Source organism: Oncorhynchus keta, unplaced genomic scaffold, assembly GCF_023373465.1.
Source record: "Oncorhynchus keta strain PuntledgeMale-10-30-2019 unplaced genomic scaffold, Oket_V2 Un_contig_24616_pilon_pilon, whole genome shotgun sequence".
In the NCBI taxonomy this organism is placed as follows: Eukaryota; Metazoa; Chordata; class Actinopteri; order Salmoniformes; family Salmonidae; genus Oncorhynchus; species Oncorhynchus keta.
The window spans coordinates 77,501-98,312 of NW_026284007.1; the positions used below are offsets into that span (position 1 = coordinate 77,501).

Consider the following 20,812-nt stretch of genomic DNA (forward strand, 5'->3'; position numbering starts at 1 on the left):
TTGGTATTTAACTAATTCTCTGCAGGATGAAAATCCACATTTTCCCAAGCACCTAAAGGCATAATAATATTGAGACATGAGAGACACAGAAGGCTTTAACAGCACTGCACCTCAACTGACAGGTAACTTAACTAAGACATCTGTATTTACGTCCCTCTTTTAGGTTAAGACTGTATCTTACGGCTGCTTATTAGACACATTAGGGACAAGGGAGAAACATGCCATAGGTTTATACAGCCACTGTTAGGTTTCAACTTCCCCATGTGAGTAACCAAGGTTTCAGTGAGATTAATTAGTCATGGGAGAGGTGAGGTGTGTGTGTGTGTGTGTGTGTGTGTGTGTGTGTGTGTGTGTGTGTGTGTGTGTGTGTGTGTGTGTGTGTGTGTGTGTGTGTGTGTGTGTGTGTGTGTATATGCGTGTGTGTGTGTGTGTGTGTGTGTGTATATGTGTGTGTGTGTGTGTGTGTGTGTGTGTGTGTGTGTGTGTGTATGTGTGTGTGTGTGTGTGTGTGTGTGTGTGTGTGTGTGTGTGTGTGTGTGTGTGTGTGTGTATATGCGTGTGTGTATGTGTGTGTGTGTGTGTGTGTGTGTGTAAGTATATGTGTGTGTGTGTGTGTGTGTGTGTGTGTGTGTGTGTGTGTGTGTGTGTGTGTGTGTGTGTGTGTGTGTGTGTGTGAGTGTGTGTGTGTGTGTGTGTGTGTGAGTATATGTGTGTGTGTGTGTGTGTGTGTGTGTGTGTGTGTGTGTGTGTGTGTGTGTGTGTGTGTGTGTGTGTGTGTGTGTGTGTGTGTGTGTGTGTGTGTGTGTGTGTGTGTGTGTGTGTGTGTGTGTGTATGTGTGTGTGTGTGTGTGTGTGTGTATGTGTGTGTGTGTGTGTGTGTGTGTGTGTGTGTGTGTGTGTGTGTGTGTGTGTGTGTGTGTGTGTGTGTAGTGAAGCTAGGCTACTGCTGGAGGGGGGGAAGAGAGTCTGTGAGAAATGAACATCAGCCAGCGGTGCGGGTAGCCGGTGTTTGAAATCAAATCATCCCAACCATCACTCAATAAACATTAGCTCAGTGGCTTTTTAGCATAAAACATACATGAAATAATTACTGTAGATGGTTGTTCATTTGGAGAGTGTTAAACAGCTTGTAGACATCTGGTAGCGAGCCGAGGAGGGTCATTCAAAATGTATCTAACTAAATTAAGGCGAGGAGAGGAATAAGAGGGGGTTCGTATGGGGAGCAAAAAACGTCTGTGCACATCCTAAATCGACATGTCACAAGATAACGGAACTGACTGGGGTTGGGGTGGTGGGGGGGAACCTGTGCCTGGGAATGTCTTAGGTTGCTGTCAAGAGAGGGGTGAATATGCAAAGGACCGGAAATTAAACCAAGCTGCCAAACTGTCAATTCTCAGGCCTCATGACTGCATCACAGGAAGATATCAAGTGTCGGGCCCTTATCATATCAAGTGTCGGGCCCTTATCATATCAAGTGTCGGGCCCTTATCATATCAAGTGTTGGGCCCTTATCATATCAAGTGTCGGGCCCTTATCATATCAAGTGTCGGGCCCTTATCATATCAAGTGTCGGGCCCTTATCATATCAAGTGTCGGGCCCTTATCAAATCAAGTGTCGGGCTCTTATCATATCAAGTGTCGGGCCCTTATCATATCAAGTGTCGGGCCCTTATCAAATCAAGTGTCGGGCCCTTATCAAATCAAGTGTTGGGCCCTTATCATATCAAGTGTTGGGCCCTTATCAAATCAAGTGTTGGGCTCTTATCATATCAAGTGTCGGGCCCTTATCATATCAAGTGTCGGGCTCTTATCATATCAAGTGTCGGGCTCTTATCATATCAAGTGTCGGGCTCTTATCATATCAAGTGTCGGGCCCTTATCAAATCAAGTGTTGGGCCCTTATCAAATCAAGTGTCGGGCCCTTATCATATCAAGTGTTGGGCCCTTATCATATCAAGTGTTGGGCCCTTATCATATCAAGTGTCGGGCTCTTATCATATCAAGTGTTGGGCCCTTATCATATCAAGTGTCGGGCTCTTATCATATCAAGTGTCGGGCTCTTATCATATCAAGTGTCGGGCTCTTATCATATCAAGTGTCGGGCCCTTATCATATCAAGTGTCGGGCTCTTATCATATCAAGTGTCGGGCCCTTATCATATCAAGTGTCGGGCCCTTATCATATCAAGTGTCGGGCCCTTATCATATCAAGTGTCGGGCCCTTATCATATCAAGTGTCGGGCCCTTACCATATCAAGTGTCGGGCTCTTATCATATCAGGTGTCAGACTTTCTTGGCACCAGTTCAACTCTGTGTGCAGAGGTGGCTAATTTTGCATGCAAATTTCAGTCAATAAGCTCCAAGACGTCCCAGGATATTTCAAAGGATCTGACAGTCGTTTTTTTCCCTCTCTCTCCCTCCATCGGCTCTTGAATACCAACTAGACAGGCGCTGAAAATTCAATCACGCATTTGCTTATGCTTTGCATATGCACGGTGTCCCCTCGATGCCGCTAAGCCCCCCCCACCCTAGAAAATAATGAGGGGTGAGAGAGAGAGAGAGAGAGAGAGAGAGAGAGAGAGAGAGAGAGAGAGAGAGAGAGAGAGAGAGAGAGAAAGTGTGTGTCGTACCTGTCCGCGCTTATGTCCTCCCAGTCGTCCCTAGCAGGGCTGCGGCCTCCTCCTCCGATGGCTTGATTGGGGCCAACCGCTCGGTGGCGGTGCAGCCGCGCCGGGCCTCTGGGCCACATGCCTGTTTTGAATTTGACCTTGTTGTTTGCTAATGCCCCTCCACTTATTCCTCCTCCTGCTGTGGCTGCTGCGGCCAGCCCTGTTAGCATGTTAGCCTTGGGTCCTCTCTGCCTCCTGTTGAAGTCCCGGGCCGCCCTCAGGATGCCCAGCTCCTGCCTGAGCCGGAGCAGCTGCTGCCGGGTGCGTCCGGCTTCCCTCCTGGCCCCCTCCAGCTGGGTCTCCAGGGCCAGGGCCTCGGTGCCGTGTCTCTCCCCCTGGGCGAGTGCCTGGGCATGGGCCGCCTCGTCGCGAGCAGCCTCCTGGGTGCGGAGGCGGGCCAGGGAGCCCTGGAGGTGCTCCTTGTCCTGGGTTAGAGCTGTGTTGGCCTCCTGGAGGTGCTGGTTGTCCTCCCTCAGCCTCTCGGTCTCCTGCTCCATGGACACCGTCCTCCTCTCCAACTGTTCTATCTATATGGTGATCATTGAGTGTTCATTAGGACCAGAACTAACCTCCCAGTCATACCACTCTATGTACTCTGCCATGTAGAGGTAACAGACCTTCTATTCACTGTAAATGTCTTAAAATAAGCTACGAACAAGAAAAATCCTGTCAACTTTGAACTGCGAAAACAGCGTAGTGTCAGTGTTTCTCTCTACTCTGACCTGTGTTTGCAGTAACTGTGCAGGCCAGGGTATTAGGGGCGGCAGCGTAGCCTAGTGGTTAGAGCGTTGGACTAGTAACCGGAAGGTTGCGAGTTCAAACCCCCGAGCTGACAAGGTACAAATCTGTCGTTCTGCCCCTGAACAGGCAGTTAACCCACTGTTCCCAGGCCGTCATTGAAAATAAGAATGTGTTCTTAACTTACTTGCCTGGTTAAATGAAGGTAAAAAAATAAATAAATACATTTAAAAAAATTAGAGGGTTGAAACAAACCATTTGGCCATTAACATAGCGGCAGGAAGCCTAGTGGTTAAGAGCTTTGGGCCAGTAACCAAAAGGTCGCTGGGTCGAATTCTCTTATTCTCTGGATAAGAGCATCTGCTAAATTACTGAAATGTAAACACTCCCATTCTGACTGAGCCCCACCCTCCTAGAGGCTACAGACATCTGACTGATAGCCCCCCCTCCTCCTAGAGGCTACATACATCTGACTGCTAGCCGCCCCACCTCCTAGAGGCTACAGACATCTGACTGCTAGCCCCCCTCCTCCTAGAGGCTACAGACATCTGACTGCTAGCCCCCTCCTCCTAGAGAGGCTACAGACATCTGACTGCTAGCCGCCCCACCTCCTAGAGGCTACAGACATCTGACTGCTAGCCGCCCCTCCTCCTAGAGGCTACAGACATCTGACTGCTAGCCCCCCCTCCTCCTAGAGGCTACAGACATCTGACTGCTAGCCGCCCCTCCTCCTAGAGGCTACAGACATCTGACTGCTAGCCCCCCTCCTCCTAGAGGCTACAGACATCTGACTGCTCGCTGCCCACCTCCTAGAGGCTACAGACATCTGACTGCTCGTCCCAAAACCAGTCACCTATCACTAAACACTGAAAACAGGACCACCCCTTTGTCTCTTTGGTGGAAACGGTTAAACAGAGCAGTGGATACAAGCTGGGTGTAGCTATACCCCCAGGCAATATCTCTATTTTATTGGGCACGGCTCTGCCCTCTGCTTAAGCAGCACGGTGCCATTCAAACAAAATTAGGGCGGCTTTCCGGTCCGCCTGATCATCGCCTTACAGTGAGACATGTCAAATTTCCCGCACACACACATACAGTGCTCCTCACCGGGCCTCCCCAAAACGTCTTTCCATTACCCACCATGTCTGGATAACATAAATGAGTGCTGCTCTTCTCCTCCCATCCTCCTTCCTCCCTCCTCTCCCGACCCCTGTTGGTTATTATACTAACATGGTACTGTCACTCTTTAATAGATGCCATGACAGTCTCCATTAAACCGCCCGCCATATGGCATTTGTTGGCGCTAGACGCCTTGGCATCATCTGCTAGAAATGATTCCGGAACAATTTAATTCCCCGTTAAAATAGTTCTCTGTGTCCCTCTCAATCCTCTTCAACATACCACTGCATGACTGTTATGGGCGTATGAGCACGCTTTTACATCCCCTGTTAACATCCCCGAACGGCACTTCACCAACGTCATTGTGGAGGATTATCACACTCACGGTGAGTGATGGGGCCTGGGAAGAAGTCATTTAAAAAACATTATTTGTGGTTGTTTTGTAGTTCTCAGAGGAAAGACTTTGCAACAACTAGCAAACATTGAATACTTTTAAATATGTTTTTCTAATTGTTATTTTGACCGGAAAAATGCCTGCTCAACAACAAAACCTCCACCTAAAACGTCCAAGAGCCGAGACCGTGTATTTCTCCCCACTTCAGTGTTCCAGGAATAACTTTAGTAGGTACTGTGGTGAGGAAGACTTTTGTCTCGCCGGGTTTCTTTTATTGGTGGTGACAAAGAGCACTTTACTGTACCTTCTTCAGCGACTGCTCCACTCTCTCGGCAGAGGGCTTTTTGGGAGTGCTGTTCTTGACCTCCGGATCAGCGGCCACTTTGTGAAGAAGCTCTGCCAACGAGGACAAAGCATGTTATTGTGACACGAAGACAAGACAAGTGTCTGCTTCCTTTCAGCCAGCCACATAGGTAGATGAAAAAGGAAGGGGAAAAAAAGATTATTAAATCAATTTTAATGAATTATGTCTAATTGATTTCTTTTCACGCCGTAAGCCTATTCTTGTAGGCTACTTGTTCTTTTCTGAAAATAGTGTCAGAAAAGAACACATGACTTCCCAGTGTCTGACTGTCAACCTTTGAGTCCTCCGTGTAAGTTCAAGACAAGAGAGCTCTAAATTATATCACTTTGGCAATTATTCAGAAATCTAAAACCATTATAAAATGCCAACGCAAAGAGCAATTGAAGAAAGTGATTTGTCATATTCGGGGATTAGAATCAATAAATCTACCCTAGAATATCCATTTCCATTCTAAAACCATAGGACATAGTCTTTATCAAGAACCACGAATAATACTTTATCTAAGCATCCCACTAGGATGTTCAATCAAAAGCAGACATTGGTGAAAACACAACCCCCCCCCACCCCTGGAGATCTTAAACAAACGTGGAGAAATGTTCAACTCCCCTGTGAACACACAAACCCTGGCTGCCCTGCTTGCTTTGTAGCCCACCATGCATCCCCACCCAGTAGAATAACGCCTCGCCAACCAATAAAATCGGCCTTTATTGGGAGCAGTTCAACAAGTCATTATTATGTTTCTAACATTCACCGGTGAAGAAGATGAAGAACAAGTATGTGAGTAGATTCCCCTGCTGCTACAAGCGAGAATAAATACATTTAAAAATCACAAACGGAATAGGAGTTTGTCTGTTTTGTGTAGGAACTACCCTCTTTTTTGACCCTAAAAATTTAAATAAAAAGGTTGAGGCAAAATAATAACGAAGACAAAACTTTAGCGCCTCCCTTCACTCCTTCTTGTTAAACTTTCATGGCAGTACAAGGAAACTCATTTGTCAGATAAGGTTGAAAATGTTAAATATTCAGGCACTCGACTTTTCAGGTCAGTTGACCTTTTGTCGTGAGATGCAGGAGAAAGAGGCGAGAGAGCGAGAGGGAGGGAGAGAGCGAGAGGGAGAGAGCGAGAGAACGGGAAAGAAAGAGGTGGATCCACTCTTCTCCTTTGCTCCTCCCGCCATTCTCCTTTGCATGGCCAATGAAAGGAAAGGGAAGTTTGTTACTTCAAATCAGCCGTCTCTTTCGTCTCCGCCGACTTGTCACATCCAATCAGACCAGAGCCCAAATAAGCGAGGGCTGCCGCGCAGCGCTGTGTACATAACCAGATAGGGAGACAATTATCCCGCTCGCGCCCGGGCTGGGGGGTGGCTGGGGAGTTGGCACCTCGGCACTAGTACCTTGATATGGAGGGAGTCAGTGGCTCTCTAGTCACTTTGCTTTGGAGGAGGTCCCAATGCTACAGCATTCATTAAAGTCTAACGGCTCAAATGTCTTCTCAACCCCATCACCTCCTCCTCCGCGCCTCTGTCTCCCGCCCCTTACGGGCCGAGCCACAAAGGTCTCCGCCACGGAGCGCTGTCTTTCATCTGTTTGCTTTCATTAGCGGGTTTGTGATGGCGTTGGGTTGGGTTGTGATGGGGTTGGGTTGGGTTGTGAAGGGGTTGGGTTGGGTTGTGATGGGGTTGGGTTGGGTTGTGATGGGGTTGGGTTGGGTTGTGATGGGGTTGGGTTGGGTTGTGATGGGGTTGGGTTGGGTTGGGTTGTGATGGGGTTGGGTTGGGTTGTGATGGGGTTGGGTTGGGTTGTGAATGGGGTTGGGTTGGGTTGTGATGGGGTTGGGGTTGGGGTTGGGGGTTGTGATGGGGTTGGGTTAGGTTGTGATGGGGTTGGGTTGGGTTGTGATGGGGTTGGGTTGGGTTGTGATGGGGTTGGGTTGTTGATGGGGTTGGGTTGGGTGATGGGGTTGGGTTGTGATGGGGTTGGGTTGTGATGGGGTTGGGTTGTGATGGGGTTGGGTTGGGTTGTGATGGGGTTGGGTTGGGTTGTGATGGGGTTGGGTTGTGATGGGGTTGGGGGTTGGGTTGTGATGGGGTTGGGTTGGGTTGTGATGGGGTTTGGGTGGGTTGGGTTGGATGGGGTTGGGTTGTGATGGGGTTGGGTTGTGATGGGGTTGGGTTGTGATGGGGTTGGGTTGTGATGGGGTTGGGTTGGGTTGGATGGGGTTGGGTTGGGTTGTGATGGGTTTGGGTGATGGGGTTGGGTTTGGGTTGGGTTGTGATGGGTTGTGATGGGGTTGGGTTGTGATGGGGTTGGGGGGTTGGGTTGTGATGGGGTTGGGTTGTGATGGGGTTGGGTTGGGTTGGGTTGTGATGGGTTGGGGGTTGGGTTGCTGGTTGAACCTTTCTCTCCCTTTGATCGGGTCAGAGGGGTTCTGCAAGAGTCAATTCGGGGCAGCTTGTAAACGTGTTCTATGGATCTCTGGGTTTGTGTTGCCAGGGCCTGATTTGAGCTGCTACAGTGTTGGTTTATGATGAGCTGGCCTCAGAGTTAGCAATTTCAATTTACATCTTGTATGTCAATCAATTACATAATCACTTTAGTCACAATCAATCCTTGGGATTCATTTAAAAGGGCCAAACTGTGATATTTCTAGACAGTTATTATAAAGTGAAAGGCAGTAGTATAAATCAGAAACATTCTGTGGCTGTAGCCGTGCTTTCAGTCAGGTGGTGCCGGGTAGAGATTATAGGTCTCGAATTTGGTTGATTGGGTGACAGACAGGATACAATGTTAAACCATTACTTTCAAAGCCAGTCTCTCTCAGCTTTTCTGATTATGCCATTGATTGTCAATGGGATCCGCCATCTTAATTAGTGGCATCCTTTGTAGCCCTGGTTTTGCATTTGGCCGACAGACACCATCATTAATCATCAGGTAAATTAAAGTGATGGAGAACAGATTGGTTATTGAACTCGTTAATTAAAAAGGGCCACTGTAGTAGGTTATTCAGTATTTGACAAAGCGATGCAGATCGGAGTCCCAAATGGCACCTTTTTCCCTATATAGTGCACTACTTTTGACCAGCACATATGACTATGATAAAAGGTAGTGCACTATGTAGGGAATATGGTGCCATTTGGGACACAGACAAATTGATGCACGTTCTACAATTAGGAGGGGAGGAATGCACTATGCAAAGAAGATGCCTTCTTTTTGATATCCCAGTCAATTTAGAACAGGTTGATCAGGCTTTAATTGAATTGTCCTGTTAATTCCACTGAAAATGTGGTGTTCAACCCCCACAAAAAAGTAGCTGAGGAGGTACAACATTACAAGCATGTCAGAACACTACCGTTTAACAGATGTTCGACCTACGTCTGTTAAACCAACATATGTGCCGTTATTCAGTGTTTTTTGGCTGGGGACCTTACACCACCACCACCCCCCTTTACAACTTTTTATTTTGTTGTTACATGTACATTCTACACACATTCTACATATGTTTTTTTATTTATTTTTTACAGTAGTTACATAGCAAGAATAAAGTAATTTGATATTTCGATATACATGACATATAGAGAGATAGTACTTATACATTATAAATTGTGTTTTCATTCAAAACTATTATTAGAACATGAGCTTTTAAAAGCACCCCTCATTCAGTGTTTCCTCTTTGACTTGTTTAGCCTAAAGACACTATCCAGGGGGGTTGCTTGATACCACCAGTACGCTTGATCATGAAAACCAATGGAGGACACATTCTTTCAGACAAGGAGAAATGGGGCAAAACAGCTTGATGGGGTTCTGATCTGTCAGTCAGCCTCTAAACGAGAGTGTGGACCATAGAGTTGGATAGAGGGCACACTTGCCACAAAGCCTTTTGTAGCATGGACAGCACAATTGAATGCATTCATAATTTCACTGGGTGGGACTTCTAATATTATAACGAGGGTCACACAATTCCACCCAGGTCAGCCAATGGATTATAATCCAGCAAACATTGAGTGGGCTTTCTTTCCAACTCTATGGTGTGGAAGTGAAAAGGCTCACCTTGTTGTTCGTTCTGAAGACACAGCCTCAGCTCCTGTACAGTGGCCCGGTCCATAGCAGCCTGGACACGCAACACATCCAGCTCCTCCTCTAGGTTAGTCCTACCACCACACACATCAAAAAACAACACTTAAAACACAACGTTTTTCATCAAGACTTTAGTGACAGGAAGGGCCGTTTCTGTGTCAGACTTGCCCTCCTCTTCTCTCAACACACCTGGACCCAAGGAAAGGGAACATCTTGTTACATTCCTGTAAATGCCACTTCTAATTCCATATTACAACCATTGACTGTACGTGACGACTCCATTTTACTTTTAACCTGACAACCGTGGCATCAAATCCTCCTCTACGATACCGAGATGATTAATATGAAGAGGAATACTAGCTAATTAAGGCTGGATTTAATTCATGTGGAAATCAAAGTGACAAGAAACATGAAACCCAGGTAAGGAGGTACAGTGTGTGTGTGTGTGTGTGTGTGTGTGTGTGTGTGTGTGTGTGTGTGTGTGTGTGTGTGTGTGTGTGTGTGTGTGTGTGTGTGTGTGTGTGTGTGAGACGTGTGTATGAGCCCAATGAACTCTCTGCGATTAGCTTGATTCCCGCTAAAGGCTAATGAAGAAGAAAGGAGCCATGCTCGAGACTCTTGCACTTTCAAGTTATTATTAGGACCAAAAAGAAGTCTGCGGAGGACGCGGGTATAGGTCCCGCTGAGACCGTCGCACCTGAAAACACACCCTCGTTCCCCGCCCCTTCCCTCCACAGCCCCAAGCATCCGGGGAGATGGCGAAGCCAGAGAGAGAAGCACTGTCTGTGTGAACTACTGTTACTGTTCCAGTGGCATCACTCAACCTGATTTTCTTTTCTTCACTGACTGGTGGCTATTATAATACAGGTTCAACTAGGAGCATGGAACAGTCCAGTAATGAAACCTTACACACCTCCAGACCAGCGCCATACGAGGGCTAGTGAGGTCGTGTCAGCTTGGACCCTGGTTCTGTTAGTAAACACACATGGTGACGGCCTTCTAGTGTTCTGTTCTGTACTGTTCCGTCCATTCCGCTCTGTTCCGTTCTTCCTCCAATGATGTCTTCATTTACATAAACATGGACTGCTAAATGTTCTTCCCGGTCGTTGGCAGTAAAATGTGAGTAGTTCTGGGTTAGGGGGCAGGTTAGTTAGCAGGCTTGAGGTGAGTGAAATGGCTCAGGGTTCACCACAGTAATACGGTGCGACTCAAGGCCTAGTTTCAAGTTGTATTAGTCGTATGTACAGGACACACATGGTATACACTGTCTAACTAAACACTTGCAGGTTCCTTCTGGACAATAAGATATAATAACAGATGAATGGGCTAACGTACCCACAGTGTAAATAAGTCCACTATTGATCCTCTCTGGGGGGTGAGACAGAGAGAAGGCAGATGGACACGTGTCGCTGCTTCACTATAGATGTTCCTCTGTAAATGAGCTGCAGTCGATGCAGGTTCCAGCTCCCAGCACTGCCCCAGGAATACTATTATGTATCCATACAGCCCGTTAATGGGACAAATTAACTCAACTCTGCCGCGTGTGGAACGGCCCAATTCCTTCTAATGTTTCTCCTTTATGCCTTGTCCGATGCCGGGACGTATCGACGTGACACCCAAGTTCATATTGAAGACACTCTGTTTTGTTGAAGGATGAACATGTTTCTCTCAGTGATGCCGGATTAGATTCCAGACGGGGTTTTGTTTTGTGTCCGGGGACCTTCTGGTTGCCCACCATGACACCCTTGTAAAAAAACAGTATATATAGGAGACATATTAAACATATCCAATACATGAATGTAGTCAGAGTGTGGCCCAATACGCCACACACAAGGCACATTCCCTTGAAGGCAGCTACCGGTAGATGACTGTCCTTAGGTCCTAAAAAGACATCATAGGTGACAGTACTACGAGGCACTCTAAGCAAACCTTGTCTTATTCCTCAACCCAACTAGATCACCTTCTACTGTATCTGCTCTCCCTCTCAACCAAACATTTACCTCACATCTCCAGCGCGGTGAGCTGTGGCGTTAGGCCTCTGGGCTGCGGTGTGAACACAGCTTTATTAGCCCTCAATCCAGCAGTCAGTACTGGAGGTCTCTTCAGACCCAACAGTTGTTCAATTAAAATACAGACCCAAGGCCCGATGCAAATTCCTGTTTTTTTTTTGTCAACTGCATATAATTGTTTTATGAGAGGTTGCTAACTCCCAACTCCCTCCCGTTCGATTCGCCCCCTTCTCCGTTTCCCTCTCCCTCTCGCTTCATAGGCTTGTGTGATTCCTTAGTGTGAATGCATCAATTTGAATAACAGATGTTTATTTGCAGTCTATTTGGTTCCCTGGGGTGAAGGGGGAGCGTGGCCCTCTCTAGAGGGTTGAGAGGCTGGTTGGATGTTAGATATCTCTTCGAATAAATACATAAGGAAGAGGGGATAACACCAGGGTTGCCTGAGGAGTGTCTGTATCTATCAGCCCGCCACACACAGGAGAACGGCTCAGAGTAAAATGAGTAGAAACAACAGCTAACCCCCCTGTTGTTCTGAGATCAGATACATAATGTGCTACTCTTAGCTATAGGACAGTGGTGGGGAAAATCATGCCACTAAAATCTACGGAAGTCAATATTTCGCGGTGCTTGAAGTAATTCATTGCTCCTCTCTACATTACAATATCCTCTTCTGGGCTTCACCACTGATATTTTCGGCGTCCACAATAGCACCCTATTCCCTATATAGGGAACTACTTTTGGCCGTGTGAATAGGATGCCATTTCAGATGCAGCCATTGACTTCTGTTTCCTGGTCAAACAGACATGCGTAAGGACACACTTGATCCACTACAGTGGCCCTCCAGAACACTACTGATAGGTAGACTTTAATCATCCAAAAACAGATGCTTTCCTGTCCAACCCTTGACAGCGTCATAGAACAATGTTTGTGGTCAATCACACATCCTGTTCTCCCTTTTTCCCCTTTCTCTTCTGTTCAAATAAAGCCAGCAAATCCATCTCCAATTCCCTCCTAACGCCTCGCCTGAGGTAGAATACAAACTCAGCAGGCTTGAAAGCGGGGGGGGGGGGAAACACTTTCACCTCCACTAGCATCAAAATGAAAGAAAACAGACGGAACAGATGCGTTGGGCTTGGTAATGACGGCTCTGTGTTCTACGTCTCTGTTACGCTGTTTGTTAAAACCCTTCTCTCCTGGAATACTGTAGTAGCATCGGAGCCAGCCGAGCCCTGAGCCATCTATTCCAAGTCATTTGATCTTTTCTCTACCTGTGTTCCTCTAGAGTAGACTAACAGAGCTTAGAGCACACACCGCCAGCTCCGACCCACCGGGGATCACAGAGCAGTACATCATCTTTTGACCGCTGTGCTTTTCACGCGCCAGGCCTTCCCTCCATCTCACTCTCTCCCATTTCAAGCTTGGCACATAAAAACATAGAAAAGAGAAAGAGTGAGTGAGAAAGAGAGAGAGAGAGGGGTAAAAAAAAGTTCTATGACTAGAGAGGAGAGCATGTCAGTACCCCTGAAGAAGAGGTGAGGAAAGACATCATTTTGAGTCAGAGGGGAATTCCCCTCTCTCTGCAGCTTTAAGCCCAGAAAGGCAAGAGTCTGTCTGTGTGTCCATACCAAATTACACCCTATTCCTATTAAGTGCACTACGTTTGACCAGGGCCCATAGGGCTCTGGTCCAATGTAGTGCACTATATAAGGTATAGGATGCCATTTGGGACACAGCCTGTGTCTAGTACGGACGGGGAGGGAGGACGGATAAGCCTCCGCTGTCAGCAGTAAAGTGTTGTAGTTCATACAGCTCTCTGTTCTCGTGGCCACAGGCCATAATGCAACAACAACAGTGAAGCAGTGAGTCACTGAGCGGAGCCGGAGCGCGCCTCTCCCTCCTCAGCCACGGGGCATTGATACGGGAGGTAAATAGGCCTCCATGTTCAGGCACTGCTGGGGTGGACTAGTGAGAACGTTCCAGGAGGTCCATTGTGCCCGCCGCGTTAAAATACCAGATTTCACATTTCAGACCCTAAGAACAGTATTTTTGTTAAGTACGATCTCTTCTGATGATGGCATCTGTCATTACAACATACAAATACCACAAAAAGTAGACTGAACCCTGCTGTGTTTATACTACTGTTCAGTGTGTAGCGTTATGACATCTTTTGGCATGTCGTAAAGTGACATAACACACAGTATCTGACTAAACAGGTAGATATCACTGTAGAGATATACTTTCTCAGCTTGGTCCTGTGAAATGTGCTTATTATCTATATGTTGACGTTTCACAGCACAGCTTTAGTTCCCATGCCGTCTGAGCGTGGGCTGGCCGCGGTGCAATCCAGAGAGAAGGCAGGCTTGGGCTTGCCTCATAATTACCCAGTAAGTGTGCAGCAAAGTTTCAAAGAATAATTCATTTAGCAAATAATGAATAAAGGAGGCACTTTGGTGGTCGGTTATCAAAACAAACATAAAACATTCTGTCTTCTTTGTGTGTGTGTGTGTGTGTCTGTGTGTGTGTGTGTGTGTCTGTCTGCCCCGTGCGTCCCTCCCCCTAAAACTCCCTGGTCCGGGGGGGGCAAAATACACTCATTACTTCTAATACATTTTAGCAATCAAGATGAAAGGAGAGAGAAAATACATGGCAGAGAGAAAGAGAGAGAGCAGACAACCCGGGTAAACTTTATTAAACTTCATTAGAGTCAAACGTCTCCACCACGTCTGTAATGGTCACTCTCAGTAGAGGGGGCTTCTTCACCACGCAGTTCTTCCTACAAATCATCTTAAAGGCTTTTTATCCAACAGTAATAGCTGCCTAATTTATGCCTTGATGTCGACTGAGTGTACCGTCTTCAGTGTGAGGGCGCCGCCTGCCGCGGAGCTCGCCGCGTAGCCAGTGTTTAGTCTGTTTACGAGGGCCTAAATAACCCCTCCCTTTCACCCACAGACCACTAACAACAATTAACGAGCGGCGGACAACCAGAGGACTACCAGAGACAGAACCATAATGATGGGAGATAAAAATGAACCCATGGCGAATCAACATTCCTCGCCCAACCCGCTCCCGCCCCGCCTCTCCTCCACCAACGACAAAGAGGACAATCTGAATGCCTGGCCGGCGCTCCGGCGGCTTTCCTCTTTATTTGCTCATTCGCAATTGAAATCATTCTCCTCCAGAGTGCGCTTCGTGTTTGAGAGCCCATATTTGAAACGGGGGGTTTTTGTCTGAGGAGAACAACAATTGATGATTAAATAAAGGAGAGAGAGAGAAAGATTTCCTGCTGACTGCCTAATTTGATATCAAACCGATGGTAGAGTGGTCCCAATGGAAAATGTCAAGTCTTCTCTCAGGACCACTTCAAACGTGGGAGGGTAAATATGCCTGTTTTAGGGCTATCAGGAGAGTCAGGGGGAGTCTATAGACCTCGACACAAGAAACCAAGGGCAAGCCCAGTTTATACATTGAAACAGTGATCAGAGTGAGATTACAAATAAATCTATGATCTGTTTGATATAAACACAACGACAACAAAGGAAACAAACAATGCTATGACAGAGGGAATTTACACTACCGATGTGACTATGCACACTGACTGGACTCTACCCACACATACTTACACAGACACTCAACAACACACACATACACACGCTTACACATACTTACACGGACACTCCAACACACACATACACACGCTCACACATACTTACACTGAACCTCCAACACACACATACACACACATACTTACACTGACACTCCAACACACACATACACACTCTCACACATACTTACACGGACACTCCAACACACACATACACACTCTCACACATACTTACACGGACACTCCAACACACACATACACACGCTCACACATACTTGCACTGACACTCCAACACACACATACAAAACACATGCACATTGACGGCACACACACATAGCTGCAGTTTATTATGTAACCTGATTGCCTAGTCACTTTGACCCTACCTACATGTACATTGCACGGTAATGAATTGCACGGTAAAGTCAACGTCGTATTCTATATGTGGGAGATGTGACCAACACAGTTTGATTTGAGATAACAAGTTAAACAGAATACTTCCCTGACTAGATCCATATTATTTATTCATTAGGACAAAGGGAAATGTCTAAAATAAATGCAGGCGTTTAATCTAATGCTGCAGATCATGGTACTTCTAATGATGTCAGGGGAGACGCTAGTCCGCCTTCACTTAAATCACCTAAACACACAGGTCTTGATAATACCCAGCAAGTTCAAGGGTATGAAGTTGAGTTCTTAAGCACTCTGTGCCTGATTGCATCCATGATCATTTCCATTGCAGGGAGCCAGTGGGAGAGAGATTAAAGTACCATAGTGGACCTGCAGCTGGTTCACCTTCCTTAACGGCCTCACCTCCACTAAAGGAACTAGAGCATCCAATAATTGGAGTGTTGCTGAGTTGAGAGCAACACTACAGGGACCCGGACCCAGGGAATAAACACTACACAAGCACACTCATTTTGGCAACAAATGGTTGATTGGACCACAAGCCTCTTTTATAAGTGCCTGTTTGGATGGGGGGAGCAATGATGAAACATCTGTACACAGCAGCTCAGGACAGAATGAGAGAGAGTGAGAGACCAAAAGACACAGAGAGAGACTGTAGCCCAAGAGAGAGAGACAGACAGAGAGAGAGAGAGAGAGAGAGAGAGAGAGAGAGAGAGAGAGAGACTTCAGCCTGAGGGAGAAAGAGAGACAGAGATTGAACAAACTACAGGACATAATGCAAACCCTCCAACCCATAAAGGCCTATGGTGTTAATGGTATCCTAAATGGAATTATAAAATATACAGACCACACATTCCAAGTGGCTATACTTAAACTCTTTAACATCATCCTCAGCTCTGGCATCTTCCCCAATATTTGGAACCAAGGACTGATCACCCCCATCCACAAAAGCGGAGACAAATTTGACCCCAATAACTACCGTGGGATATGCATCAACAGCAACCTTGAGAAATTCTCTGCATTATCATTAACAGCAGACTCGTACATTTCCTCACCGAAAACAATGTTCAGAGCAAAGGTCAAATTGGCTTTTTACCAAATGACTGTACGACAGACCACGTATTCACCCTGCACACCCTAATTAACAACCAAACAAACCAACAGAGGGCCATGCCTACGGCCCCAAGCTTCCATCCAGGACCTCTATACCAGGCGGTGTCAGAGGAAGGCCCTAAATATTGTCAAAGACTCCAGCCACCCTAGTCATAGACTGTTCTCTCTGCCACCACACGGCAAGCGGTACCAGAGTGCCAAGTCTAGTTCCAAGAGGCTTCTAAACAGCTTCTAACCCCAAGCCATAAGACTCCTGAACAGCTAATCAAATGGCTACCCAAACTATTTGCATTGCCCCCCCCCTTCTACGCTGCTGCTACTCTATGTTATTATCTATGCATAGTCACTTTAATAACTCTACCTACATGTACATATTACCTCAATTACCTTGACTAACCAGTGCCTCCGCACATTGACTCTTTACCGATACCCCCTGTATATAGCCTCGCTATTGTTATTTGAATTATTTCTTACTTTTATTTCTTACTTTTATTTTTTTTGCAGTTGCCAGGACCACGAATACAAATTCCATCTGGACACCGTTGTCCTAGAGCACAAGAAAACAATACATACCTTGACCTAAACATCAGCGACACAAGTAACTTCCACAAAGCTGTGAACGAACTGAAAGACAAGGCAAGAAGGGCATTCTATACCATCAAAAAGGAACATAAAATTCGACATACCAATTAGGATCTGGCTAAAAATACTTGAATCAGTTATAGAACACACTGCCCTTTGTGGTTGTGAGGTCTGGGGTCCGCTCACCAACCAAGAATTCACAAAATGGGACAAATACCAATTTGAGACTCTGCATGCAGAATTCTGCAAAAATATCCTCTGTGTACAACGTAAAACACCAAACAATGCATGCAGAGCAGAATGAGGCCGATACCCGCTAATTATCAAAATCCAGAAAAGACCCGTTAAAATCTACAACCACCTAAAAGGAAGCGATTCCCAAACCTTCCATAACAAAGCCCTCACCTACAGAGAGATGAACCTGGAGAAGAGTCCCTAAGCAAGATGGTCCTGGGGCTCTGTTCACAAACACACACCACAGAGCCCCAGGACAGCAACACAATTAGACCCAACTAAATCATGAGAAAACAAAGAGAGAATTACTTGGCACATTGGAAAGAATTAACAAAAAAACAGAGCAAACTAGAATGCTATTTTGCCCTAAACAGAGAGTAAACAGTGGCAGAATACCTGACCACTGTGACCGACCCAAACTGAAGGAAAGCTTTGTACTATGTACAGACTCAGTGAGCATAGCCTTGCTATTGAGAAAGGTTGCCATAGGCAGACCTGGCTCTCAAGAGAATGTGTGTATGTGCACATTGCCCACAAAATGAGGTGGAAACTGAGCTGCATGTCCTAACCTCCTGCCAAATTAATTACCATATTAGAGACACATATTTCCCTCAGATTACACACATCCATAAAGAATTCGAAACCAAATCCAATGTTGATAAACTTCCATAGATACTGGGTGAAATGCTGTGCCATCACAGCAGCAAGATGTGTGACCTGTTACCACAAGAAAAGGGCAACCAGTGAAGAACAAACACCATTGTAAATACAACCCTTATTTATGTTGATTTATCTTCCCTTTTTTACTTTAACTATTTGCACATAATATAACTTTTGATGTCTATTGTTTTGGAACATTTGTGAGTATAATGTTTACTGTTCAGTTTTATTGTTTTTTCCCACTTTTGCTTATTATCTACTTCACTTGCTTGGCAATGTTAACATATATTGTCCATGCCAATAAAGCCCTGCAATTGAAAATGAGCGAAAGACTTTAGCCCTGAGAGAGAGAGAGAGAGAGAGAGAGAGAGAGAGAGAGAGAGAGAGAGAGAGAGAGAGAGAGAGAGAGAGAGAGAGAGAGAGAGAGAGAGAGAGAGAGAGAGAGAGAGAGAGAGAGAGAGAGAGAGAGAGAGAGAGAGAGAGAGAGAGAGAGAGAGAGAGAGAGAGAGAGAGAGAGAGAGACAGAGAAATACTTTAGCAAACAGTGAGGGTCTTTAGCTCAACAGAGAGAGAGAGAGAGAGAGAGAGAGAGAGAGAGAGAGAGAGAGAGAGAGAGAGAGAGAGAGAGAGAGAGAGAGAGAGAGACAGATAAAGACTTTAGCAAACAGAGAGAGAGAGAGAGAGAGAGATAGAGAGAGAGAGAGAGAAAGAGAGAGAGAGAGAGAGAGAGAGAGAGAGAGACAGAGAGAGAGAGAGGAGACAGAGAGAGAGAGAGAGAGGGAGACAGAGAGAGAGAGACAGAGAAAGACTTTAGCCAACAGAGAGAGAGAGAGAGAGAGAGAGAGAGAGAGAGAGAGAGAGAGAGACATAGACAGAGAAAGACTTTAGCAAACAGAGAGAGAGAGAGAGAGAAAGAGAGAGAGAGAGAGAGAGAGAGAGAGAGAGAGAGAGAGAGAGAGAGAGAGAGAGAGAGAGAGAGAGAGAGAGAGAGAGAGAGAGAGAGAGAGAGAGAGAGAGAGAGAGAGAGAGAGGGAGACTTTAGCCAACAGAGAGAGAGAAAGGAAATGAGAGGGGTGAGAGAATATCCTTTAAGCATCTAAACATCCTAACAGCAGCCTTCGTTGGACTGTTATTGGGCCCAAACTCCTCCTCCTACCTCCAGCCAGGAGATAATTAGCCATTAGCAAATCATAGCTAACACTTACGAGGAGGCGCAACCTTCACAAGCACAATCATCTTAATATGGACGGCAGAATGGCAAACTGCCACTTATTATTGGGCCTTGCAGAAGCACTAGATGTCACGTTCCAAATGGACCCTAATTCCCTATAGTGCACTGCTTTTGACCAGTGCCGGGCCCACAGTGGTCTGGTCAAAAGATGTCCACTATTTGGGGAATAGGGTGCCATTTTGGGATACATACGAAGTTTAGGGCTGGGGGTGTGTGTTGGTCTAGTTATTGCACCAACACGTCTCCCATCTCCTTAATTGTTGGCTATCAACAGTAATTTACATCGCCGGAGCCGCCAAACAGCTTGATATAGAAGCCCAGCCTAATTGCACCGTGTATGCTTCGTTTCTTGCCCCCCCTCTTCCCCTGCCCTCCCACACACCGCCTTCCCAAACACTCCCAATAGATATAAAGGGAGATGGGGTGAGGAGCGTGGGTTTGGGGAGAGGAGAAGGGGGAGTGGGGAAGGTGGTCGGACGGACGGTGTGCCTGCTGCTTGCTTTTGCAAACTGAGCCGTCTAATGGTCGTCGGGGCTGTTGCCGGGGCCAGGATCAAAGCGTGGCGGTTCTGTGTGTGTGTGTGTGTGTGTGTGGGGGGGGTGGTCGTTTTTCGAAAGCACGAGTTAGAGACCTCCGCCAAGTTTACTTTGGGCCTTGGCGTGGGCACTGGGGTAGCAAGTGCCTGGCTGGGTTGACGGGGATCAGCACTAACCCCGGAGGACAGGGGCTGCACAGCCTGAAAGGGAACGGGAGGTTTCCCGCTCTCCCTCGTGCTCCTCGAGGGTCAGTTGCAAGGACCGGGTAGGACGTTGCAGCCGCTTGCCCGGCCGGGAGGATCCTTAGCGGGAAGCGGCGGCTGGAGCTGTGGTGGCTGTATGCCTGGTCTGTAATTAGCTCGGACAGCTCTGGCTCAGAGAAAGAGAGAGAGAGAGAGAGAGAGGCAGCCGGGCTAGATCATAATGAGATCATCTGGGATTAGGAGGACCGGACAGGAGGAGGAGAGGGGAGGAGGAGGAGGAGAGGGGAAGAGGAGGAGGAGAGGGGAGGAGGAGGAGGAGAGGGGAAGAGGAGGAGGAGAGGGGAGGAGGAGGAGAGGGGAGGAGGAGGGGGAGAGGAGGAGGAGACGGGGCAGAGTATGGAACGGCCTCAGCCTGCTACAGCCCCACACAAACGGGTATAGTATGGAACAGTGTAGAGTAGGGAACGGGCTAGTATAAGGAACGGGGTAGAGTAGGGAACGGGTAGAGTAGGGAACGGTGCAGAGTAGGGAACGGGCTAGAGTATGGAATGGTCTAGATTAGGGAACGGGCTAGAGTAGGGAACGGGGTAGAGTAGGGAACGGGGTAGAGTAGGGAACGGGAAGAGTGTGGAATGGGGCAGAGTAGGAACGGGGAAGAGTATGGAATGGGGCAGAGTAGGGAACGGGAAGAGTAGGGAACGGGGAAGAGTAGGGAACGGGGAAGAGTATGGAATGGGGCAGAGTAGGGAACAGGGAAGAGTAGGGAATGGGGCAGAGTAGGGAACGGGGAAGAGTATGGAATGGGGCAGAGTAGGGAACGGGAAGAGTATGGAATGGGGCAGAGTAGGGAACTGGGCAGAGTAGGGAACTGGGCAGAGTAG

At 47.0% G+C, this 20,812-nt stretch overlaps 1 protein-coding gene across 1 annotated transcript in view; it reads right to left on the bottom strand.

Annotated features, from left to right (window-relative positions):
• The window catches only part of LOC127922111 (centlein-like), a 108,994-nt gene that overhangs the window by 67,658 nt on the left and 20,524 nt on the right, over nt 1-20,812 (bottom strand). Inside the window, exons 4-6 of the mRNA XM_052505780.1 lie at nt 9,331-9,431; nt 5,224-5,315; nt 2,630-3,195 (exon numbers count right to left, since the gene is read on the bottom strand). Of these exons, the coding sequence (XP_052361740.1) occupies nt 2,630-3,195; nt 5,224-5,315; nt 9,331-9,431 (759 nt within the window). The remainder of the gene's footprint in view (nt 1-2,629; nt 3,196-5,223; nt 5,316-9,330; nt 9,432-20,812) is intronic.